General features: G+C 57.2%; 3 protein-coding genes across 9 annotated transcripts in view; 1 reads left to right on the forward strand and 2 right to left on the reverse strand.

The window, feature by feature from the left end:
- Nucleotides 1-1,481: 1,481 nt before the first annotated feature.
- Nucleotides 1,482-6,544, forward strand: Sycn (syncollin). 2 transcript variants are annotated; one of them, XM_060366238.1, is made up of 2 exons: nucleotides 1,482-1,617; nucleotides 5,250-5,695. In XM_060366238.1, exon 2 carries the CDS (start codon nucleotides 5,297-5,299, stop codon nucleotides 5,693-5,695), a length of 399 nt encoding a protein of 132 aa, XP_060222221.1. In that variant the 5' UTR covers nucleotides 1,482-1,617; nucleotides 5,250-5,296. The 2 variants fall into 2 exon arrangements, with proteins under 2 accessions (XP_060222221.1, XP_021499580.1); XM_021643905.2 differs by lacking the exon at nucleotides 1,482-1,617 and adding an exon at nucleotides 6,403-6,544 and having other exon boundaries at nucleotides 5,250-5,691.
- A 1,693-nt stretch (nucleotides 6,545-8,237) lies between these two features.
- Nucleotides 8,238-11,772, reverse strand: Nccrp1 (NCCRP1, F-box associated domain containing). Its single transcript, XM_021643971.2, has 6 exons — nucleotides 11,434-11,772; nucleotides 11,032-11,094; nucleotides 10,897-10,948; nucleotides 9,878-9,973; nucleotides 9,348-9,486; nucleotides 8,238-9,229 (listed from the first exon to the last, which is right to left on the reverse strand). The coding sequence occupies exons 1-6, from the start codon at nucleotides 11,741-11,743 to the stop codon at nucleotides 9,089-9,091; spliced, it is 801 nt and encodes a 266-aa protein (XP_021499646.1). The 5' UTR covers nucleotides 11,744-11,772; the 3' UTR covers nucleotides 8,238-9,088.
- A 9,856-nt stretch (nucleotides 11,773-21,628) lies between these two features.
- The window catches only part of Pak4 (p21 (RAC1) activated kinase 4), a 34,734-nt gene continuing 31,433 nt past the window's right edge, over nucleotides 21,629-24,929 (reverse strand). For all 6 annotated transcript variants that reach the window (XM_021643953.2, XM_060366557.1, XM_021643954.2 and 3 more), the window contains 3 exons: nucleotides 23,413-23,538; nucleotides 22,810-22,944; nucleotides 21,629-22,534 (listed from right to left, as the gene is read on the reverse strand). In XM_021643953.2, the coding sequence (XP_021499628.1) occupies nucleotides 22,379-22,534; nucleotides 22,810-22,944; nucleotides 23,413-23,538 (417 nt within the window). In that variant the 3' untranslated portion in view covers nucleotides 21,629-22,378. The remainder of the gene's footprint in view (nucleotides 22,535-22,809; nucleotides 22,945-23,412; nucleotides 23,539-24,929) is intronic.

The raw sequence follows: 24,929 nt of genomic DNA on the forward strand, positions 1-24,929 counted from the left end.
CTGCCTAGAATCTCCCAGTGAGGGGCTGGGTGTGGCTCAGTGGTAGAGCCCCTGCCTAGAATCCCCCAGTGAGGGAGCTGGGGTGTGGCTCAGCGGTGGAGCCCCTGCCTAGGATCCCCCAGTGAGGGGCTGGGGTGTGGCTCAGCAGTGGAGCCCCTGCCTAGACTCCCCCAGTGAGGGGCTGGGGTGTGGCTCAGTGGTAGAAGACTTACCTAGCATGCATAAAACTCTGAACTCCATCCTCAGTACCACAAAAAACCTAGCCCCACCCCCCCCATTGTTATATTCACACACACATTTCTCTCTGAGTAAGTTTGGGAAGTCAAAAATAAATAAACACAATGTGTGAACTGGTAGGCTGAAGCAACGGCTCAGCAGTTCGAGCGCCTGCTGCTGAGGTAGAGAGCCTGAGTTTGAACCCCAGGCCCCACATCAGGTCACGCACAGTCACTTGCTCCTCCGGCTCCAGGGACTTCCGTACACTCGTCTCCCATTTGACAGAACTCACACTCGCGAGCACACACCCGTTCACACACACTCTCTCTCTCTCTCTTTATTAAAAAGAAGTAAGTCTCTCTAACAAAAACCTCCGACAATGTACGTTATAGTGACAGTTCTGTCCACGGGGACTCCATGAGGACCCGGGTCCCTCGGATGAGGTCACACAGCAAGTCATCACCATCCAGCGGTGTGAGCAATCTTGGTGTTTGCACAACTCCGCCGCACAGGTCTCGGCATGTTCGCCCCCCTCCCCCGCCACCATTAAGTGTGGCTTCACCTGGGTGCTGTGCTGTTCGCCTTCTTTGTCTTTTCTCTTCTTTGCTGCTTTGCAAGGGTCGTTCTCTAACTGTCTCCTAATGGTGTCCTCTCTGGCTCAGCTTCTCCTGGCTCAGCTCTGAGACCCTCCCGCCTCTGCGTCCCCAGACGGGAATAAAGGTGTGAGCCACGCCCAGCTTCTTATTTACATACTGCAACACTTTATTGATGTGTGTGAGTGCATGTTTGTGCGTGGGCGGGCACACGCCAGGGCATGTAGGCGGGTGTCGGAGGACAGTTTTAGGAACTGGCTCTGCTTCCACCGCCCGTGGGCTCCGGGTATGGAACCCAGGTCGTCGGCCTGGCCAGCCAGCACCCCTCCCCACTGGGCCCTCTCTGCGGCCCAGCGTTTCACTTAGACCCTGCGCCATCATAATGGCATTCACGGACAGGACAGCGAGCACCCGGAACCAGGCACAATCCTCTTCCTCCCAGGGGTGATGTCACGAGGGCAGCAATCTCCTTTATTTTTTTTTTTAATTTTCTGGGCTGCTGGAAAAATGTCGAATCGAGGTTGTAGGATCTAAAAGGAGGGTTTCTTTTACTAATCAAAATGTATCACTGGAAATTTAAAAGAGAAAAAGGAAGCCAACCTTCCTTCCCACTGCATTCCCAGAATCCTTTGCAACACGCCTATTCGAACCCCTTTCACATGGCGTCTGAATTATGGATTTACCGCCTGGCTCTCTCAGAGGCTCACAGATTCCTCAAGGGCAAGGCGATCTTGCATTCCTCCTGAGAAGATGTTGTGTGAGAAGATGTTTATTTTCCCACACTTTCTCTAGCGTCTGTGAACCTGAGGTGAGAATTGTTTCCTAGTGGAGATGCTGAGTGTATGCTCACACCAACCAGTCAGACGGGTGTGTAGGGAGTTGCAACAGTAAGATTTTGTGGTGTGTGGGGCTGGAGTGAGTGAGGGATGGGCCTTGCCGGTAATAGTGCCCTGGTTGCACTGGGTCCCGGAAGTCGGTGACTTTGCAAGCCTGTGTGTTACACCTGTGTCTGCCACACAGAGTGTGCACCCCTTAGAATCTTCCAGTAAAGGGCTAGGGTGTGGCTCAGTGGTAGAGCCCCTGCCTAGGATCCCCCAGTGAGGGGCTGGGCTGTGGCTCAGTGGTACAGCCCCTGCCTAGAATCCCCCAGTGAGGGGGTGTGGCTCAGTGATAGAGCTCCTGCCTAGAATCTCCCAGTGAGGGACTGGGGGAGGCTCAGTGGTAGAGCCCCTGCCTGGAATCCCCCAGTGAGGGGCTGGGGTGTGGCTCAGTGGTAGAGCTCCTGCCTAGAATCTCCCAGTGAGGGACTGGGGGAGGCTCAGTGGTAGAGCCCCTGCCTGGAATCCCCCAGTGAGGGGCTGGGGTGTGGCTCAGTGGTAGAGCCCCTGCCTAAACTCCCCCAGTGAGGGGCTGGGGGCATGGCTTAGGGTCCTAACCGAACACATCTGTGACCCTGCACAGCACCAGAAGAAACACAGCAATAGCAAAAGCACCAGCGACTGGACCACCAGCATCTACCCCTCTACCTACTCGTGTGTAGGGTTGGGATGCCGTGCCTGTGACCTGCTCTGTGCCTCCTGTCATGGGGTGTGAGCCATGTTCTTGTCCCTCTCCTGGGACCCTCCTGGGCTGCTGCAGCTGTAGGGAGTGCAGCACACTTTGGCGTCTGAGGCTCCACGCCCACGGAGCCAAGGGTCAGGCCTCTGTGACCCTGAAGTCCAGGAAGGACTATGGGAAGGGAGCAGCAGGCGATTAGATTTCGTGAATCATGAGGCGGGACAAAGATCTTCGTGTGCTCTGGGGTGGAGCCCGGGTCTCAGAACCTTGCTAAGAATAGTGGTGACTTTGTTGATCCGTCTTATCTTTTATGATCCCACTGAGGTCAAGAAGAGACTGAGGCTCAAAAAAAGAAAAAAAAATTAGTGCACCTGCTCAGAATCACTCGGCAAACACAAGCGCCAGAGCTGGGGAGATGGCAAACATCGGGACAGGGAGCACGGCACCCTGGAGCCCGCCTGGTGCTGTCATGGAATGCACCTCCTTACCCTTTGCACTGGCGTTCTGAAACAGATCCTGCCACTGTGAGGTGCAGGGTATGGAGGAGCTGGGGTCTGGGCTTTCCTGGCATCTCTATTACATATTTGGGTTGTTTGTTTGTTTGTTTGTTTTGAGACAGGGTTTCTCTGCATAGCCCTGGCTGTCCTGCTTCTGTCTCGCTGAGAGCCGTGGTTAAAGGTGTGCGCCACCACACCCAGCCTCATGTTTTTTTGTTTGTTTGTTTGTTTTGTTTTTTTTAAGTATATTTGTCATTATTGTGTGTGTGCATGCACGCACCCGTGATGGTGGGGGCGCGAGGGGGTCACGGGAGAATGTTTGGGGGCTGGTGCTGTCCTTCCACCTCTAGGTTACAGGTACAGACTCAAGGTTGTCAGCTTTGTGGGGCCAGCGCCTTCATCCACTCAACCATCTCAGGAACCTCCATAGCTCTTGTTTTTTGTGTGTGGATATGTGTAGTGGGCGCGTGTATTCACCTGTGTGCATATAAGCATGTAGAGGTCAGAGGTCAACATCAAGTGCCCTCCTCAATTGATGACCTTTACTATTCATTTTACGTAAACAATGTTCCGCCTGCATGTATACCTGCAGGCCAGATCTCATTATAGATAGTTGTGAGCTACCATGTGGTTGCTGGGAATTGAACTCAGGACCTCTGGAAGAGCAAACAGTGCTCTTAACCTCTGAGACATCTCTCCAGCCTCTGCTTTTTTTTTTTTTTTTTTTTTTTAAGAAAGTGTCTCACTATGAAACTCCAGATGGCTCCCTAGAACTTGTGTGGGTCAGGCTGGCCTCAGACTCACAGAGATCCACCTGCCTCTGCCTCCTGAGTGCTGGGATTAAAGGGGAACACTGCCATCCAGCTCTCCGCTTAGTTTTACTTTTTAAACACGTTAATCACTCTGCTTTACCTGTACGGGTGCATGTAGTGCCCACGAAGACCAGAGGAGGGGGTCGGAGCCGCTGGAACTGGGGTTCCAAGCAGCTCTAAGCCATTATGTGGCTTCTGGCAACTGAGCCCAGGTCCTCCTAACTGCTGAGCTGTTTTTCCAGCCCCTGTCCACGTATTTTTGAGACAGGGTCTTCGGGAGAGGGAAGGGAAGCCTCTAGCTGTGGCTGGAGTGTAGCTTGCCTGAGGCTGGGGTACCCAGAGCAACACACAAACACATCTGGGGTCCTGAGGTGTAGGGCGAGGGTGGGGACCCCTGCTCTTTTGTCCTTCCTGTGCTTTAGTGTGGAGGGAGGAGTGGGGAAAGTGGAGGCTCCTTTCTTCTTGTCAGTTCGCAAACTCTCCTTACACACTAGCTATGTCCAGAGTGTGGCAACCCTTTTTACTTAGCGAAATTATTTATTTCATTAAGGCACCGCCCCAGCCCTTGGTTTCTTCAGACAGTCTTTGCTCTGTAGCCCAGGCTGGCCCTCAGCTCTCTCTCCTCCTACCTCAGCTTCTTTGATGCTGGAATTTAGAGGTGTGTGCTTCCAGCTGCTTTCCAGCTGCTTTTCCCTTCCCTCTTTTTGTGACTGTGTGTGTGTGTATGTGTGTGTGTGTGATCTACATTTTCGTGTGCACGTGTGCTCAGAGGCCAGAGACGCGCACAAATTATCTGCTCTGTTGCCGATGGCTCCTCAAGAGACAGGGTTGATCGCTGAACCCGGAGCTGGGCTGCCGGCAACCCCGCCATCCTGTCTCTGCAGGGCACATGGCCATGCTGGGCCTTTTCGGTGGGCCCCGGCGCTCTGAACCCAGCTTCTCCTGCTGAGCCATCTCTCCAGCCCTGACCTTCCCCAATAAAAATATTTGATTTCTTTTTAACGATGGGCATGTGTGAGTGTCTCACCCTCTGTGGGAGGGTGTGCGTGCGGTTACGAGGTGCCCACAGAGTCAGGCTCCTTCTCAAGGATCTGAACCTCTGAGTCATGTCTTTCCAATCTGTCTGTCTACCAATCTGTCTATCGATCGATCTATCTACCTATCTATCTGTCAGTCAGTCTGTCTGACTATCTATCTTCGATCTCCTGTTCACGCAGTCTTGAATACACCCCAGGGTAGCCTCCAAATTTGTTTTGTAGCCAAGGATAGCCCTGAGCTCCTGATCCCCTGCCTCACCTCCTCAGTGCTTTCAAAGCTGTAAACGGGGGGGGGGGGGGGGGGGAGGGAGGGGGGAGGATCAACCCCGGGCTTCCTGGGGTACAGGGTAAGCACCCCAACCCCTTGGCTGTCTTTACGATGGCCTTTGGCCAGCGGGACTCCACGGTGTCCGGATCTTAGTTCCAGCTTGTATTTGCTGTTCATTGGTGTGAGCTTTTCCACGAGGTCCCTGGCTCCTGGGGCAGGGGGCGTGTCCTCTTTCCGCCCTCCTTATCTCGCAGCTTCTCTCTTCCCAGGGCCAGGTACATAAACGCGCCTAGCTCTCTCCTGGCGCGTGGTCGCCATGTCCCCGCTGTGCCCGCTGCTGCTGGCTCTGGCCCTGGTGGCCGCGCCTGGCGCCCGTGCGGCCTGCCCGGTGCCCGCCGACCTGAAGCACGCGGACGGGACGCGGACGTGCGCCAAGCTCTATGAGAAGAGCGACCCGTACTACGAGAACTGCTGCCAGGGCCCTGTGCTGTCCGTGGAGCCCGGCGCCGACCTGCCCTTCCTGCCCTCAGACTGGGCCAACTCGGCGTCGTCGCTGGTGGTGGCGCAGCGCTGCGAGCTCACCGTGTGGTCGCAGCCCGGCAAGCGTGGCAAGACGCGCAAGTTCTCCGCCGGCGCCTACCCGCGCCTGGAGGAGTACCGCCGGGGCATCTTCGGAGACTGGTCCAACGCCATCTCGGGCCTCTACTGCAAGTGAGTCTCTGTGGCCCTAAAGCTCCGAACCACCCTCCCCAGCCCCACCCCCCAAGCCTAAGGCTCCCCCAGAGGCCGGAGACCCCTGACTCACTAAGGAAGGCAGGCTCCCCCTGCAAACGGTTCCCGGAAGCCCCGTCTCTGAGTGCTCCCCAGACTTGCCCTCTCATCCTCCACCGTATGCCCCTTCTCCTAGTCTCTCAGGCTAGGACACCCAGCCCTACTTTTGCCTCCATTCCAGAAGCCCCTCCCCTTCGGTATCACTCTCTGTTCTTCCCTTGCATGAGGTTTCCTGGCCTGAGAATGGGGAACTCATTAGTTCCTTTGGGGTCCCTGGATCCCAAGCCAGCACTTCCCATTGCCTTTGAAAGTCCCTAGACCCAACTCCCAGACTTAAAAATCCTCTCAGGCCTCAAGACCCCCAAGCCCAAGTCTTGAAGACTCAGCCTATTCTAGACCTCAGCCTCCAAACCGTTTCCAGATTCCCAGGCCCAATCCTAGGGGTCCCCGAAGACTTCAGGTATCTTCTAACCCACGGGAGCACCATCCCCAAAACAGCCCAGCATAACCGCTCAAAAAATCACCAGCCCCCAAAACCTCCCAGGATGCCAAGCTCCTGAGCCCAGAGCCTTGAACCCTCTCCCCTGACTCCCCCACAGGAGGCCTCTCCGCCCTCACATGCCCAGCTGGGAATTCCTGTTTCTGTTGCAGGTGTTATTGATGTCCTGGGGGCCGGTCATCTGTAACTCCACGCAGCACTGAGCTGAACCCAGCCTGACCTTGGGGATGGCTGTGGCCCCAAGAACCAGGAGACAAGATGGCCTCCTTGTAATACAGCCCTTGTGAACTTAAAGCCCTGTGTGCCTTCTGCTTGTGTCTGAGACCCAAGTCTACCCAGGCCTGGATAGCCTAGGGGAGAGCAGAGTGATGAGGTCTGGGTCAGTGCCTACTGGGGACCCAGCCTTGGCTTCTAACTTGGGGTTAGGGGTGAGCAAAGGCACCCGGGGAGAAGGGAGGGCATTGTTCTATAAATATTTTTAAATTCCTTGTTTACTTCTGGTAAATATCCCTCAGCCTCCTGGGGAGCTACAGACCTTACCATTCATGCCCAGAACATCAGAATCATTCTAGGACCTTGTGCCAGGCTAGAGCCATGCTATGTCAGGTGATATGGTAGAGTCAGGGGCTCCACCATGAGCCACACCCCAGCCCCTCACTGGGGGATTCTAGGCAGGGGCTCCACCACTGAGCCACACCCCCTCACTGGGGGATTCTAGGCAGGGGCTCCACCACTGAGCCACACCCCAGCCCCTCACTGGGGGATTCTAGGCAGGGGCTCCACCACTGAGCCACACCCCAGCCCCTCACTGAGGGATTCTAGGCAGGAGCTCTACCATGAGCCACACCCCAACCCCTCACTGGGGGATTCTAGGCAGGGGCTCTCCTCTGAGCACACCTCAGCCCCTCACTGGGGGATTCTAGGCAGGGGCTCTACCACTGAGCCACAGCCCAGCCCCTCACTGGAGAATTCTAGGCAGGGGCTCTACCACTGAGCCATACCCCAGCCCCTCACTGGGGGATTCTAGGCAGGGGCTCTACCATAAAGCCATACCCACAACCCTCTCTTTACTTCTTATTTTGAAACAGGGTCTCACTAAGCTGCCCAGGCTATTTTTTAACTTGAGATCCCCTTACCTCAGCCTCCTTAGTAGCTGGGCTTACAGGCCGGACTCTGGGTTATTAATTAAACTCAGTGTTTCCTCCCTGACAGACGGAAGACACTTCCATTCAAATTTTTGTTTGTGCTCAGGTTGTGATCTCTGCCTCACCTCTGCCAGGCATGAGGGCTTTTAATGGTGGTCTGGTTCAGGTGACCAGACAGGGTGGTGGGGACAGTGTCCTGGACAGAGAGTCATGGAAACCGCTCTGCAGGGATGAAATTCAGGGTAGCTTGGAGACAGGCCTGGGATCTGGGGAGAGTCTGAGCCTTAAGGGATGAGAGAGAATGGGTAAGTGGGAATGCTTCAGGGGTGATATAAAAGATCAGCTGTCTGTGAGAGGGATTAGCAGGTAAAGGGGCTTGCTGCCAGTCCTCACAAGCTGAGTTACAGCTCAGTGACCCACAGGGTGAAAAATTAGAGATCACACCGCAGACTGTAACCTCTGCTACTCAAGAGGCCGAGGCAAACGTGAAAGCCAGTCTGGGACACTCAGCTAGACCCCTCCTCAGAATTTTTTTCTTTCATTTTCTCTCTCTCTCTTTTTAAAAATATTTATTTATTTTATGTATATGAGTGTTCTATGCCAGAAGGGGGCATCAGAGCTCACTATAGATGGTTGTGAGCCACCATGTGGGTGCTGGGAATTGAACTCAGGTCCTCCAGAAGAACAGCCAGTGCTCTTAACCACTGAGCCAGCCCCCTACCTCAGAATTTCAATAAAAAAGGTTTCTGGGATTACAGAACTTGCCTAGTGTACCCCAAAGAGCCTGAGTTCAACTCCCAGCACTGCAGAAAGAGGTTAGAGGGCAATGTCAATGTGAGAGATCCAGAGGTCGCAGAAGTACCCAGAGGTAAAAGGTTGGCTGTGTGGGTGAGACGCGAACTGAGGAAAGTCTCGTGAACAGAGAGCAGGCAGACACTGGCCTCTGAGCACGTGTTCTCTTACGCCCATTCTCGGAAGGTTTATTGAGCACCCACAACGAGACCAGCAGTGGCTCTGCAAGGGACGGTCCTGTCCAGAGCCACACATTCATGGCAGCCTGGAGATGTCAAAGAAGACCCACCCGGGCAGGGAGAAATCGTTAGGAAGGAACTGAGGGCAGAGAAGTGAGAAAGGTAGGGCCGGGGTGGAGGGGACAGGGGCCAAGGGTCAAGGGGATGATGAGAAGTCAGTAAAGAGGGGTCAGTGAGGTGACGAGGGGTCAAGGGGTAAGAGGTGAGGAGGGAGGGTCAAGGGAAGAAACGAGGGATCAGGGGCATGGGGAGTGGTCAGGGGGTGAGGGGTCAGGGAGTGAGGAAGGGTCAGGGAAGTGAGAAAGGTCAAGGGGGTCACGAGGGGTCAGAGAGGTGAGAGGTCAGGGGGTAACGAGGGGTCAGGGAAATAAAGAGAAGCCAAGGAGTGAGCAGGGGTCAGGGAGTTATGGAGGGTCAGGGGATGAGGAGGGTCAGGAAGGTCAGAGGGGTCAGGGGTGATGAGGCTCAGGGGATGAGGAGGGTCAGAGAAGTGAGGAAGGCTCAGGGGGTCAGAGGGGTCAGGGGTGAGGAGGCTCAGGGGATGAGGAGGGTCGGACTGGCTAAGCACCCACACACAGGAAGGGCGGGAAGCATCATAAACCCCAAGGGTTCAGAGGTGACAGACGCCAGGGACTTCCAGGGACTGGAGAGCCCGTCAGCGGTCACTCCCGCAGCTGCACGGACACAGAGGAATCAGTCACCCTCGTCCTCCATAGTCCCCCGGGCTCCATGCGGTTCTTGGCCTTGTGCTGGAAGTGGACAAAGCGCACGCCGGGACCGTACTGGCGGAAGACGTGGGACACCTGTGGCGGCCCAAGGTTAGGAAGAGCCTCACCAGGGTCCCACAGCCCACTGCGGCCCCTCCTCCCTCGGCCCAAGGAAAGAACAGCTGCCTGGGCAGGGCCTGGCAGCGCATCTCACCTGAATCCAGCGGCCAGGGGGGCCTCTCCCGTTGGTCCGAGGGGCCACGTGGTGCTGGGCAATGACCGTGCGGCGGTCAGCCGCCAGCAGCCAGACGTGAAGCTCGTACACACACTGGTCCAGGCGGCTGTCCTCAAACCTGGGGGAGGAGCAGGCTCTCACTGCCCGGCCCCCCAGCATCCTCTCAGCCCTACGCCCCGGTCATAGAACTCCCCAGATCCAGCGTCCCAGCCCTGGACTGGCAGGGCCCAGGACAGGCATATGCCCTGTCTGCTGAGGCCCATGCATATGCCCTGTCCGCTGAGGCCCACGGCCTGGTCACCAACAGTGACTGCCACATATGTAGAGAGGTGCAGGCAGAAGGTGAGATGGGGATAGAGGGACAGCCTGGGCCAGCGAGAACCGCCCACGTGACACCTGAAAGATACAGGGGTTGGGGCCCGAGGAGGAGAGGACCCGGTGGTGCTGGTGATGTTGGGAGGCGGGAAGCCTTGGGTGCAGGTCTGGCAGCCAGGCAGGGCGGGGCTCACCAGTCCATGATGGTGATGTCGGGCTGTTCGTCATCCAGCAGCTCCTCCCAGAGCTTCTTGGCCAGCAAGTTCACACACTGCTCCTTCACAGTCCAGCTGCCGAGAGCGAGGACAGGGGTCTGGCAATCCCATAATCCCCAGGCCTCCCAGGGAGCAGGAAGCACAGTCTCAGGCTCTAGGGACAGCAGGAGACCCTCCCCCACACACTGCCCCCTGCAAATGAGGACCTGACAATCTTGGTTCCCAGGAGACCCTGGACAACAGTATACACAAAGCTTCTGTTACCAATGAAAACTGACCCTTGGGTTGATGGCCTGATCCAGGCCTGGAATCTCAGCTACTTTAGTGGCTCAGTTAGAGGATCAGAAGTTCAAGGCCTGCTTGGGAAACTTTTCTCAAAATTAAAAGAGAGAAAGACAACAGGGGCATGGCTCAGCAGTAGGGCACCTACCCAGAATGCCTCAATGATGGGATGGGGTCATGGTTTCGTAGTGTAGTAGTGGAGCCCCTACCTAGAATCCCCCAGTGAGGGGCTGGGGTGTGGCTCAGTGGTAGAGCCCCTGCCTAGAATCCCCCAGTGAGGGGCTGGGGTGTGGCTCAGTGGTAGAGCCCCTGCCTAGAAAACCCACCAGTGAGGGACAGGGGTGTGGCTCAGTGGGAGAGCCCCTGCCTAGAATTCCCCAGTGAGGGGCTCGGGCTTAACTCGGTCCTAGAGATTCGGCCACCTTCCAGGAGCTGGACTGAAGTTAATAAAGGATCCTGGTGGCTCTCTCCCAGGCAAAGAGAAGGAGAGCAAGGCTTATCAAACACCTCCTGGGAGCTGGCCAGGCTTCCCGGGCGCCTATGCTGTATTTCATAGGCCTTCTGTTATGACTGACGCTGTGACCAGAGCGAGAGCGGGAGCCTCTGCAGGCGCCTGAGCGAAGAAGGCTGGGGGAGTTAGGAGCGCGATTCCCTGCCCCCCCCCCCCCCGCCTTCCCTCCTCCCCGTTCTCCCTCCCCTGCCCTGTGGCTACTCACCTGAAGGGCCCCTGGAGGTTCTCCGTAGTGATGTACCATCCCTGAAAATTGCCTGGCCAGTGAGGAGGGCAGAGCGGCGGGTGAGACACGGGTCTGTGAGGGCACCCTCCTCCCTGGCACAGCCCCTGGGCTTACCCAGCGCCTGCAGGGGTTTCCGGGTGGGACCCGTCGGGGGAGCCGGCTGGTAGATGTTAATGCCTGAATCACACAAGGGAAGACGCCTCAGGCCAGTGCCCACCTCCGGGTCCTCCTACCCCGGGGTTACCCCGGCCCGGGTAGACCAGCCTAACAGCGACTGAGAGTGTCGGTGGGCGGCTACGCTGGGTCTCTGGAGCTCTGGGGGAAATCCAGAGACAGGGAGCGAGACGCTGGCAGAGGGGAGGGAGAGAGGGAGGGAGGGAGGCAGGGAGCAGAGACCCTCGGAGATGCGGAGTAGAGCCGCGGAGCCACGGAGGTGCAAGGACAGACAGACGGCGGCGGGGACAGAAGCAGAGCCGAGCCAGCGAGGCGGAGGAGCCGTCCGGGCTGCGTCCGCACCTTCGGGGTTGGGCGAGCTGAGCAGGTTGCGGTAGAGCGGCCGCTCCAGGAACAGCAGCTGCCAGCTGAGGCTGGGGGGCAGCTCCAGCCTCCCGCTCAGGGGCCCCCATTCCTCCACCAGCAGCTGCCTGGCTTCCACCTCGCTCGGCGCCTCGGGCCGCGGGGGCTCGGGGGTCTGCGGGGACGCGGGAGGCCTTGGGGACGGCGGCGGCGGCGGGGACTGGGGATGCGGGGGCAGCTCTTCGGGGCCCGGGGCCCCCTCGGCTTCGCTCCCGCCGCCGAGCGCGTCCCTGTCCGGTGTCTTCTCCATCCCTGCGGCTTGGGCTTTGCACGACTGGGCCGCGGCTCCTAGGATCCAGGTTAACTGGGGGTGGAGGGGCGGGCCAAGCCATCGGGATTTAAGAGAAGGCGTGTCGGGGGCAGGATCTGAGCCCCGGGGGCCGGCCTCCTCCCTCAGACCCGGGGATGCCGGAGCCAGCGCCCTCCTCAGGCCCAGCGGCCCAGTCCCAGCCCCCCTCCCTCAGGCCCAGGGGTCCAGGCCCTGCCCTCCTCCCTCAGGCCCAGGGGCCCAGGCCCTGCCCTCCTCCCTCAGGCCAAGGGGTCCAGGCCCTGCCCCCTCCGTTGCTCATTCTCCACCCTAGTTTCCCCAGGGCTACCTGAGGACCTGGCCTGGCCCCTGGGGCTAATGTCAAGCGCTCTAATGATGTGTGTCCTCCTCTTCAAGGCTGGCCTGGCAGGACTGAGGCCAATTAACACCCCCTTTCCGCCCTCTCTTATCCCGTGTGGGGCTGGTAAAGGGCAGGGGTCAAACCTCGACCTCTCTCCAGGGACCCAGCCTAGGTTACTCGGACTTTCGTTTCTATTTTTGTCCTGGAGAGCAAAATGGGTTAATCGGAGAGAGGACAGAAGCAAAGATGGGGATGCAGAGGTTGGGCCCCCTGGAGGCAGTAGCTCCTCACTGGTGGTGGTTAGTTTTCCTGGGTGATTGACTGTGTCCCTTCCTGCTTCCTCCCTCAGAGAGGACGGGGCACAGTGGAGAAAGGACTTGGAGTGTGAGGAACCTGTAGGGCGGCTTCCTGTCTGATGCCCCATGCCCCTCCTGCCCGGTCTGGTTTGCCCTGAGTGGAGCCAGCGGCGGCGGCGGCAGCAGCGAACGCTGGGCCTCCTCGAGGAAGGAGGGCTCCTTGGCCTGGCTCTCTTAAACTCCTTTCGCTAACAGAGAGGAGGAGCGTTGAGACAGTAGGCAGTTTATAAACACATCTGGGGCCTGAACCCCTCAGTCCCAATGTCACGCTCGGCCGGGGCCAGCTACTACTTGCTGTCTGCTTGCTTTGGGGGCCTTTGTCTTTTGTTTCCAGACAAAGTCTTATGTAGCCCAGGCTGTTTTCGAACCTGCTGTGTAGCCCAGGCTGGCCTTGCTGCTTCTAGCAACGATGGTACCCAAGGTTGTGCCAGCACGCCTGGTGTGTGCCGCCACTGCTCGCCCCATGCGCCCAGGCCAGGCCGCCGCACACGTCCACACACTGTCCATCCTTCAGACTCAGAAAGCAAGAAACCTCAGACACTGGGAAGTGGGGCCCGCACCCCAGCCGGGAAGTGAGGTAAGCTGTCTCGGCATCACCTTAGAAGTCCATCCTGTTGTTACACCCATCTAGTCAATGAAGAAACAGAGACACTGAGAGGTCTCTGACTCACGGCACATGTTGGAGAGGAAGTCTCGGGGATTCGGCCCAGCGGTCAGATTTAAGCCGTCACACCGCTGTGGACCTCAGATGGCTTTAATTACTGACCGGCTTACACCGGCTCAGTGTGCTGAAGAGCGAGCGAGTGAAGAGCAGCATCTCCGTGCACACTCGGAAGCAGGCAGGGGAGAGGGCCCACCAGCACCCTGAAGAGCTCGGAAGTCACCAGGGCCCTAGCAGACAAATGTTCCTTCCAGGTGTCACCCTGCCACACCTCAGCGGGTTTCCAGAAAACCCCAGCAGAGCCCATGGCACACCCCGGGCCACAAACACTCCTGGGGCGGCCGCAGCACACGCCCCTCCCCCAGCTGCCCTCCCGCAGGCCTGTCATGGGTGGGAGGAGATGAGTGAGGCCAGAATCCAGGGCAGGGCGTGGCTGCAGCCTGGGGGACCAGAAGGAGGAACCCCATCCCCAAGACCAGAAAGAGGCGTTCTTTTCCTTCTGATTCATATACACATACAGATATGTTTATAAAATGTACTTCAATCATATTCTCCATCGTTATCCTAACCTACCCCACTTCCCTCTGGCCAAAACTATGCGCTACTTTGATGTCTTTTATTTGTTTGTTTGGTTGGTTTATTTGTTTGAAAATATGTTCCTATGTAATTCAGGCTGTCCTCAAATTCCCTGGGACAGTTTTAGGCTGTCAAGTGGCTTGTTAAGTGCACTCTTCCGTGCTATGAAGATAAAACCTAGGGCTTTGGGAGTACTAACCAAGGTTCTAGCCCCTCACTGGGGGATTCCAGGCAGGGGCTCTACCTTGAGCCACACCCCAGTCCCTCACTGGAGGATTCCAGGCAGGGGCTCTACCACTGAGCCACACCCCAGCCCCTCACTGGGGGATTCTAGGCAGGGGCTCTACCACTGAGCCACACCCCAGTCCCTCACTGGGGGATTCTAGGCAGGGGCTCCACCACTGAGCCACACCCCAGCCCCTCACTGAGGGATTCTAGGCAGGAGCTCTATCACTGAGCCACACCCCAGCCCCTCACTGGGGGATTCCAGGCAGGGGCTCTACCACTGAGCCACACCCCAGTCCCTCACTGGGGGGTTCCAGCAGGGGCTCCACCACTGAGCCACACCCCAGCCCCTCACTGGGGGATTCTAGGCAGGGGCTCTACCATTGAGCCACACCCCAGCCCCTCACTGGGGGATTCTAGGCAGGGGCCAGACTCCAGCTCTGTCTTGGGCTTGTTATTTCCTTCTTGCCTGAGCCTCCATGCTCGGCAGTTCACAAATCCCAGGCTTGTCTGATTCACTAGGGAGATCCCTTGTTCTACCACAGAAGTCTGGGATGGGCCCCAGAACCTCAGAGAAGCATGTTTGCCTGATTATGAGGAACCTGGGTGTGTAGCTTGTGCCCTGGCAAAGCAGGTAGATTTCAATGCTGAGTTTCCAGCTTCTGCTTTTGCCACCGAAAGACCAAGAATGTGGTATTTAGCAAGAGCTCTGAAATCACTGGTTTACACAGCACCACGCCGGCCATGGCGGCCCCACGCTGGTCATGGCGGCTCCACGCAGCTCTACGCCGGCCATGGCAGCTCCACGCTGGCCATGGCGGCTCCACGCCGGTCATGGCGGCCCCACGCTGGTCATGGCGGCTCCACGCTGGCCATGGCGGCTCCATACTGGCCATGGCAGCTCCACGGCAGCTCCACGCTGGCTATGGTGGCTCCACGCTGGCCATGGCGGCTCCACACTGGTCATGGCGGCTCCACGCTGGGCGAGTCCGTGTGCACACACCCGAATTGACACTGGGGATATAACTGGGGTCACAGGCTCCTGTATTAGGGGCATGTCTCCACCTTGGTGCTATTAGATGGTGATTAAACCGTCAGAGGTGGGGACTAGTAGGACACCCTCTGGTCTCCAGGGCACGCATTGGCTGAATGAGCTGTCCAAAGACACAACAACGCAGATGTGTGGATGGGTCTGAAAATCCCTGTTCAGAATAATAAAAGATGGTCAAAATAACAGTACCTATAGTATGATTGCCTTTACATAAAATCCTAGAGCTAGCATCAAAGAAATCATATTGGTGGCCATTAGAGACTAAAGGAATTCCAGCCAAGAGGCGTAAATGAAGCTTCATGGGCAGTACGAAGGCTTTTTTTTTTCTTGATACAAGTTCTCACTCTGTATCCCAGGAAGGCCCAGAACTCACAGAGATCCACCTGCCTCTGCCTCCTGAGTGTTGGGACTAAAGGCGTGAGCCACCAGGCTCGGCTCGAAGTTCTGTCTTCACTGTGGTCATTACACAGACACAAGCGTTCGTCAAAATGCATCTAGGTGTATTTTGAATGAGTGTGTTTATCACATGTCAATTATATCTTGATAGGAAACAAAGCAATCAAGAATCCAGGCATTTTCTCTACACTCTAATTAAGGGGATTTCTACAAAGCCAACAAGTAGAAAATAGGTGGGACAGTGAGCCTCAAGAGCCACTGTTCACGTGACTGAAATAAGATGAGCGTTTGTCTGAGTTCTCCCAAAGGAGGCCTGTGCTAGCTTACAACTAACAGGACTGAGCTGGGGTGTGGTTCAGTTTGCAGGGTGCTGGCGTAGCATGCATAGAACCCCAGGGTTGGTCCTCAGCAGTGCAGAAAATAGAACCCGGTAGCAGAACTTTAAAGCAGAGAATTCAGAAACAGCCTTGGAAGACATGAGACCCCAAGAGAAATAAAGGTAGGGAGGAAGGAAGGAAGGGAGGGAGGGAGGGAGGGAGGGAGGGAGGGAGGGAGGGAGCGAGGAAGGAAGAAAAGAACAAAATAATATCACAAATACCTGGAACTAGTCAAGTTAGTAGCAGGAGAGTTTATTTTGGCTCACAGTTCTGGAGGCGTCAGAAGTCATCTTTGGCCTTGTTGATCGAACCTGAAGTGGCACTCTGAGGGGATCTTTTGGTGATGGAAGATCTTCACCCCAAAGCTGGGAAGTAAATGCAATCAGTCCAAGAACCAAAAGACTTTCTTGGTAAACATGACCCTGTAAAGGCTCCACAGCCACCTGGGAGAGCTGCTCTGGGGTCCTCAGCCATTACTGGGGATTCCAGGCAGGGGCTCCACCACTGTGCCATACCCCTCACTGGAGGATTCTAGGCAGGGGCTCTACCACTGAGCCACACCCCAGCCCCTCACTGGGGGATTCTAGGCAGGGGCTCTACCACTGAGCCACACCCCAGCCCCTCACTGGGGGATTCTAGGCAGGGGCTCCACCACTGTGCCACACCCCTCACTGGGGGATTCTAGGTAGGGGCTCTACCACTGAGCCACACCCCAGCCCCTCATTGGGGGATTCCGCTGGCCTGCAGAACCATCTCTGACCCGCCTGCCTGAGCCTGGGCCCCTGGCCCCACTGCCCACCCAGCGTACCCCAAGAGGCTCTGAGTTCTGTTCCCATAACCACAAGAACAAATCACGTAAATCACCATGCAGGCAGGGAAGGCTGCCTGGACTCCTCAGTCCCCAACCCACTGGCATCCGCTTAGCTTCACCCTCACTGCTCCACACTGCTGTCGTGCTTTGTTCCCACTTCTCGGCCCCACACGTGCTCCTCCTCCTGCCTGCAAGGCGTTGACTATCTGGAGGCTGTCTTGAGCCTGTCGCATACCCTTAATCTTTCCTACCAGCCTGTACCCACACTGACCTGTGCCGTCACACCTCGCCCTTGCTTCCTGCCCTCACTGTGAGCCATGACTGTCTGAGTATGTGGCTCTCTGGGTCACCATCTAGCTCACCCCGATAGAATGTCGTCTCGCCAGGGCAGGGCCTCCACAAGCTCTGTTTACTGTTTGTCCCAAATGGGCTGTGGCCATGCGTGCTGGGCAGGAAGCACTCAGGGACCAGATGTTGCCCTGCCAAGGAACCGTGTCTGCACAAACTGAGTCCATATCTTCCCTCGGCTGCAACATCAGTGTGTGACCCAGGAGTCCAGGTCCTGCGCCTGCTGGAGGGCACCACCTCGGGCTGGGAAAGGGCACAGGTCAGAGGTGCAGAAGCGGGAAGCAGCAGCTGGAAGGGAGGTAAAGTACATTGGGTTGAGTGTTGTTTGATGCAGGGGGGGAAGGCGTGGTCCAGCTCTGCTCTACCACTGAGCCCCACCCAGCCCCTCACTGGGGGATTCCAGGCAGGGGCTCCACCACTGAGCCACACCCCAACCCCTCACTGGGGGATTCTAGGCAGGGGCTCCACCCCTGAGCCACACCCCAGCCCCTCACTGGGGATTCTAGGCAGGGGCTCTATCACTGATCCACACCCCAGCCTTACATTGTGTGTGTGTGTGTGTGTGTGTGTGTGTGTGTATGCTTGCAAGTGTGCATTTTGTTTTGTGCAGGTTCAGGCACAGGAGTACCACAGTGTGTGAGTGGAGGTCATGGGCAAACCTCAAGTGTTAATTACCTTCCACCTTGCTTGAGATGTTGCAGACCCCAGGCCTGCAAGTCTACGAGCTATCAGGGATTCTCCTGTCTCCACCTCCCATCTTGCTGTAGGAGCACCGAGTTGACAGAAACAAGGTACAATGTCTTGGCCTTACTTGGGTTCTAGGGATTTGAACTCAGATCTTCATGCTTACACAACACAATAGCCATCCACTAAGCCCCGTGGCATTTGTTTTTCTTTTAGACGGAGGGCGTGGCTGGCGGCTTTAGAGCTTTCAGCACATGGTCCCTACTGTCCTTGGTCCTGGGATCGTGAGATAACACACCAGAAAGCAGCCGAGTTTCTGCAGATGGGTGGCAAGCAATGCACCCTGTGAGAGCTTGCACTTCTTGGGTAGTAGGTCAGGGCCTCGTGCCTGGCCTCGCGGCCCTGGGCTCTTCCTTCTCTGACCTGGCTGGCGGAAACCAGCCCTGCCGGGCTGCTCGCTTTCTCTTCCTAGGTTATCTGATCAGTGTGTTTCCCCCATTCTGAAACTCGACTATTGCAGGTGAAAATTATTTAATTATTTCGTTCGTTTTGTGTCGGAGTCCTCACTGCCCCAGGCTGGCCTGGAACTCTCCTGCCTCAGCCTCTTGTGTGCTGGGATTATGGTTGTGCATCCATATGTCCGCTGTAAGTGAACTGTCTTGATTTTTATATTAGCGACAATTCTTGTCTTTATTTTTTTCATTTATGTTCTTGTTCTTTTTGTAGTTTTATTTCAGTTGTCTTTTTTGGGGGGTCTATAGTCTCATAGGCTACTTTTTGGTCATTTCTTTTGTAATTAAAAAAATTAATGATAATTTATTCTTGTTTGTTTGTATCCCAGCTTTGTATCCCTGCTATAGGCCCCTTCCTCGTCCTTTCCCAATCCCACCCTCCCTCTTCTCCTCCCATGCCCCTTCCAGTCATTTCTTGGTCATAGTCTCTCATCGCTATGACCACACACTTGAGGTGTTGGGGACGGGCATTATGGGAATGAAATGGTTAATATCGTCAAGCTGACAGGGTCTAGAGTCAGTAAGGAAGACAGGCCTTGAGGGGCCCTGCGTGAGTGGCCATGCCGGTGCCAGAAGCTGGTTTCTCTGCAACAGGGGCCAGTGCTCTGAGCCACCAAGCCATCTCTCCAGCACTAGACTGCTTAATTTCATTTGATGTTAATATTTGCATAGCTTTGTGGTGCTGGGAATTAATCCAGGGTCTCATGAACATTAGGCAAACACTCCGCTGACTTACACAATAGCTTAAAATTAAATCGACACACACAAGTGCCCTGGGGTTCCTGGTTTGGACCGCAGAAAACTAGGCTGCCTTTTAAAACTTTAATATTTTTACTCGTTAGTTTTTGTCTATGTCAGGGGACAAGTTATAGAAATTGGTTCTCCCCTTCCCCATGTGGGCCCTGGGGATGAAACTCAGGCCAGTGGGCTTGGAGCCCAGCACCTTTACCGGCTGCGCCATCTCCCAGCCCCCTCTGGAGGGGCACTTTTCTTCCTCTTTGCCTTGTGGAGGTCACATTTCTGGTAGGGGTCAGGGGTTGGGGGGAATCTTCTGCACACATCTTATCTGCCTCTGAACCCTTTGATGTGTCATTAAGCCACAGTTCCCAGGGTCAAACCCGGGAAACCAATCAGCCACCGTGGTGGGGCTTCTCAAGGCCGAGGCACAGCAAGGAATCCATTTTCCAGCCTTGCCCCGGGCTTGGCCGAAGACCACACCTGACCAATGATGAGACAAGTCCTTAAGGGGGACTTCATGTCCATAAGGCCTTCACAGTTCCTGGCCGGAGGCCAGAGGGAGGCTGGGGCCCCTGCCACTTGACAGAACCCCCGTTTGGTGTTTAGCACGGAAAGGTTGCCTTGTTTCTGGGGCTTCCATAATGGAGCCGACATGATTCCTTGTTGACATCCAGATTGATGGGCCCACCCAGGTTCTGATTCAGCCTGGGCGGAACCCAGGAAATCAAATTTGCAAATTCTCAGGGTGGGCCAGGGATGAACACTTCAGAGCTGCGCTGGTCTGACCAGTTTCCACCATTTGTTTGAGCTCTAGGCTCACGGGCCCGCTGGCCTGCAGAACCATCTCTGACCCGCCCGCCTGAGCCTGGGCCCCTGGCCCCACTGCCCACCCAGCGGAGCTGACCCATTGCTTGGAGAGTGTGGCATCTGGTCAGCTGCACTTGGGCACAGTGGGTAACTTCATCCTTCCGTCTGTGCTGCCACGCGCTGGCCTTGGGTCCTCCCTGCTCTGTGCAGCCTGGAGGTCCCAGGAAAGCACACCGTAGACACATTCTTGCCAACGCACCAAGAAGACTGTCAGGAAGGACACTTGTTAGAGTCCAGGGCGGGCAGCTGGGAGGCATCATTCTGCTCTGGCCACAATGGAGGTGTGACCTTCTGTCCAGGGTTGGGATACCACCACAGACCCGCTCTTCCCTCCAGCCACCCTCTGACAGAGCACGACGCCCCCACCCTCCATCCCGCCCGCCCGTGGGCCTCTGGGTGATTGGCCTTTCGGCTCCTCCAGCCTTCCTGACACCGTGACTGACATCCCTGTATTAACCTCGGTTGAGACAGTCGGGAGATTAGGTGTCCCTGACAGCAAGTGGCTAGCCTTAGGGACATGGTCTGCACAGGAGACAGAGCTGGGAGAGGGATGGATGGGTCTCTTGCAGCCCCTCTGACTGTGAGACCCGGAACCACCCCTTCCAAAGGCAGGGACAGTGACAAGAGATGGAAACTGAGCAGGGCAGGTGACCTCTGACCCTGGGCCACGTCCTCACCTGTAGCGTGGGACCCCCTCCCCCCAGAGGCGTCCAGTGCCAACAGGACCCCGGGGCCCTCAGGGCAGGGCTCCGGAATGTTCTCAGTCCTTCCCTGGGCCGCCAGGCCCCTGAGCAGCGAGGGATGCTCCCTCGGTCTGGCTCTCTGGGGTCGAGGTTCCTTGAATGTTCGCTACAGCAGTTTTCTTTTTGGGACCAGGTCCCACTCAGAGCGCAGACTGTAGATCACTCTGGCCTCAAGCTCAGACCCGCCTGCCTCTGCCTCCCAAGTGGTGGGTTAAAGGCTCCATGCCCAGCTCACCTTTCTCTCCTGGTCCCAGGCAGCCTAGCTGCCGATCCCGCCTCCCGGCTGAGTTCCCATGACAGGCGCGAGGCGCCAGGGCTGGCTTTACACGGTGCTTGAGACTGGAGCCAGGGCACACACTCTACCAACTGGGCCACATCCTCAGCCCAAGGTGGCTCTCCCCAGAGCAGCAGCCAGGCCTTAGGCTTATCTATCTTTAGGCCAATGTTGGTGTTCTGCTTTCTGTTAGTGTGGGCCGGTCCCTAACAGAGAGGAATTCACTCCAGACCCCCTTTCCTAACAGCAGCAGCTGCTCTCACACTGCCATGTTGCTATCTGTAAGGCCCCCGGGAACCAGACACCCACCGCAAGCAGATCCCCACTGTCCGAGGGCCAGAGCTGCCGAGTGGCAGCAGACATGGGGTGAGCCAACGCCCACGTGCCCGGGTACCCAGCTGCCCATCACTCCCTACTAGCTGCCTCTGGGGAGTTCTGGAGGCTTTGATGGGTGCTTAGAAGGCAAAGGCAGAGCGAGGGCTGCTAGGGCGTCCTTCTCCCCACTGTTGGGTTTGGAGGGCTCTCTCCTTGGGTAAGTGTCCTGAGCTGCGAGCTCCAAGCTACTCAGCCTCAGCCAACCCCAAAGCGCCCACCTGCCATTAACTGACTCGTCACACGGCCCAGTTTATTAGTTCCTACAATAGAGGAAACACTGGAGGGCGGGGGAGGGGGAGGAAGGGGGGGGAGAAGAGGGAGGGCGGGAGAGAGAGAATGAGAATGAGAATTCTGGGCCACGGAGAGGTGGGAACCGAGGCACTTGAACCGGGGCCAACAGGCTGCTTCCGAGTCGGGCCCACTTGGCCCACAAAGGGAGTAGGATGGCTGAGTGACTCTCCCTCCAACAAAGCCTGGCCCGGGCCCCAAGCTTCCCTCAGCACACAGCCTGACAGCAGCCTCCACACACCACAAAACAAAAAAGTGTTTTAATTGTAAAACTAACTTGAAGGATTGGCGGCAGGGTGGGGGACAGAAGCCCAATTCTTCAAAGCGGCTCTGTCCCTGGGCCACCCCACAGGTCAGGGGTCGCCCATCCCCAGGCTGAGACACAGCTAGTGTTATAAAATGACAATATAAATAGACTTCTAGAAAACGGAGCTGTCCAGTGCAGTAGTCATTTGCTGCAGAGGTCGGGGAGGGGGGGCCCCAGATCTCTCCTGTGGAGAGACGGTGGGACTCTGGGAAAAGGCCACTCTTCAGACATTCATGACTGACCCTTCAATGGCTCAGGGTCAGGGGCTGGGCAGCAGCCAAGGCCTGAGATGCCCACTTGCAGGCTGAGGACAGAGGAGCTGGACTTTCTTGGTGCACACTCGCTCTCTCCACACACACCCTGGAGTATCATCTCTGCCCCAGTGGCCCCTGATACAGATTTTCCAGTGATGAGGCAGCCACCCTCTCTCCTGTGGATGGAGCACAGGGGAGGGGCCTGTCCTGGAGGGTGAGGGACCCGGGAGCCCCACTTGCTCCCACATGTCCCGGCGTTGTTTTACAAGTCACGGGAGCAGAACCAGAGTTCAGCAGTTGGGTCCATGAAGCCCCCAGCACAGTGATGGCGGCGCCCCAGAGTGTCTCATGGGCTGTGGGGGCCGGCTGGCCCTCTCCTGGCTGCGGCCGGGCAGGGTGGCCCGGGGCTCTTTGGTTCAGGACCCAGCTCAGGCTCATCGGTTTCGGTGCTGGCGCATGAGGGGCACAATGCTGGCGGGGGGCCCGGCCTTGGTGAGGAAGGGGTGCTTCAGCAGCTCGGCAGCTGTGGCCCGCTGGGCTGGGTCGCGCACCAGCAGGCGGTCCAGGAAGCCCTTCAGAGACGGTGATGCCTGCAGAGGGGCAGAGGTCAGGACAGCCTCACCTGCCGCAGGGGTAGGGGTGGGTGGGATGTTCCTATTACATCATGTGGCCTGACCGAGTCTTAGAGAGGGCCACAAGGGCAGGACACCCACAGGCTCCTAAGGCTCATTTCCACCCCACTTTTGTGGTTTGGTGGAAGCCGGGGTAGGCCCTTCCACCTGCAATTTCCTCAGCAGGACATCGCTGCAAGCTCTGGGCTGGGGTGCCTCCAGCAGACAGCACAGCACAGCCCAGCTCCGCTCACCTTGTGCAGGTTCTTCAGTCGGGGCGGCAGGTTGTCCCGGATCATCTTCATGGCTTTGAGGGGTGGCTCGTTGAAATAGGGGGGCTCCCCGTCTACCATCTCAATCACCATCACCCCCAGAGACCAGATGTCCACCTGGGTGGGAGGGGGCACAGGGCTGAGCAGAGGGTGGCGATGCTCTGCAAGCCCCAGGAGGAGGGGACCCTGCGGATGGTGGAAGGCTGCCAACCTCAAGCCTCAGGTCTAGCCGACAGCAGGTGGCACAGACTGCTAGTGTGCCCAGCCCCATTCCCATCACCTACAGGCCAGCCTGACAGACAGTCCCGAGGGTCTCACGCCAGCCTCACTCCCTGAGGACCGCTGCTCCAGCCTGCCCACCCCCGTGTCTCACAGGGATCAAGTCTGCTGACTGCTAGGGAGAAGACTCTCAGGGCCGGGCAGGTCACAGCATCAAGCGGCAGGCTCGGGTGGTGACTACAGCCAGAATGAAGGTGCCACCCTCGTCCTAGCAATGGCTGCTGCCTCGTGCTCAGATAACGGACACTCGGGCTCCCTCCCTGCAGGCGGCTTGGGACTGGGCAGCTAGGCCAGCCCTGGGCTTACCTCTGGCCCATAGGGAAGGCGGGAGATGAGCTCCGGGGCCATCCAGTAGGGTGTGCCCACCAGCGACTTCCTCCGAGGCACCTCCTTGCTCACCTGGGCACAGAACCCGAAGTCTGACAGCTTCACCTGGGGCAGGCAGGGACTGTAGGTCAGATGTGCCCCTATCTGTCTGCCTTCAGACACGGGCTCCACTGAGCAGGGAGGTCAGGGCAGCTCCGCTCCCCCCTGGCAGGGCCCTGAGGTTCCCCAAGGTTCTCAGGGGATGTGACTTAAGCCCTGCAGATATCCAAGGCTCCGCAGGGACCAGGACAGGCTGCTCTGAGAGCCCAGCCTGCACCTAGGGGAAGCAAGCCGGGCACTCACTGGATCAAGAGGAACACAGCCCAGCCTGCTTGTGAGAGAGAGCCGGGGAGAGGGAGAGAGGGGGCGAGCCGAGAGAGACAGACACGCCCACACACAGAGCGCATGCCTGAGAGAATGCACCTCTGCTACGACTGGCCCTCCTGATGTTTACAGCTCTTCTGGCCCAGAACTCATGTCCCACTGAACTATGGGTACTACCTGACTCAACCACGGCCCCACATTCAGGGTCAAGACCTCAGTCTAAACAGCTTCACACCGCAGGGTCCGGACTGCTGGAGGTTTGGTCAGGCCTGTGCTCCAACCTGGCTTGCTACAGTGAGGGAGGCACTCGGGATGACATGAGGTTCAAGAGGGACGTGGCACTTGGGTCCACAGCAAACGTGGCCCAGGCACCCAATACCGAGTGCCAGGGCAATGAGGCCCTTGTAGGTCCTGATGGAGGACGGGGAAGAGATGATGGTGCCTGCTGTAGTCTCAGCTCTCAGGAGTCTAAGACAGGAGCTAGAGGCCAGCCTGGGCAGTGGAGCAAGTACAGCCAGGGACACACACAAGACAGCATCTTAAAGCAAAACAAAACCAAAAAACAAAAACAAACATAAAACCACCAAAACCAAAAAGGTAGGAGGAGCTCTATGAGTTCAAGGCCAGCCTGAGCCAGGCCAGCCAGAGGCCACACAGTGAAACCCTGTGTCAAAACAAAAACAAACAAACAGAACAAAAGCGAAGAAGGGAGGCAGGCTGGCTGCTTGGCTGTGAACTGTGTAGCTCAGAGCTGTGGCTGTTGGCCCAAGCCCTCCTCTTTGGCTTCCAGGTCTGTGGGGAGGGTGCCTCCTACCAGCTTGGACCCCTACTCTGGGCTGTTCTGTACAAACAGAGCAGCCAGCTGCTCCTCCAGAGGCTCCACTGTCAGAGCAGCAAGAGTAGAGGATGCAGGGCCCAGCATGAGGGCTGATGGTTCACCCTGACCATCAGCTAGAGAAGGCTGGGAGGAGCCCGTCTGAGACATTTCCAGAGGATCAGCGGGACAAGGGCTCCTTGGATGGAGGTGGCACTGTTCTACAGGCTGGAGTGAAGGGGGGAGGCCGTCAGCACAAACTTTCTCCCGTTTCCTGGTCCCCGAGAAGGGAGCTGCTTGCCTCCAGTCCACTCCATCT

This window comes from Meriones unguiculatus, chromosome 14 (genome assembly GCF_030254825.1).
Source record: "Meriones unguiculatus strain TT.TT164.6M chromosome 14, Bangor_MerUng_6.1, whole genome shotgun sequence".
Classification (NCBI taxonomy): domain Eukaryota; kingdom Metazoa; phylum Chordata; class Mammalia; order Rodentia; family Muridae; genus Meriones; species Meriones unguiculatus.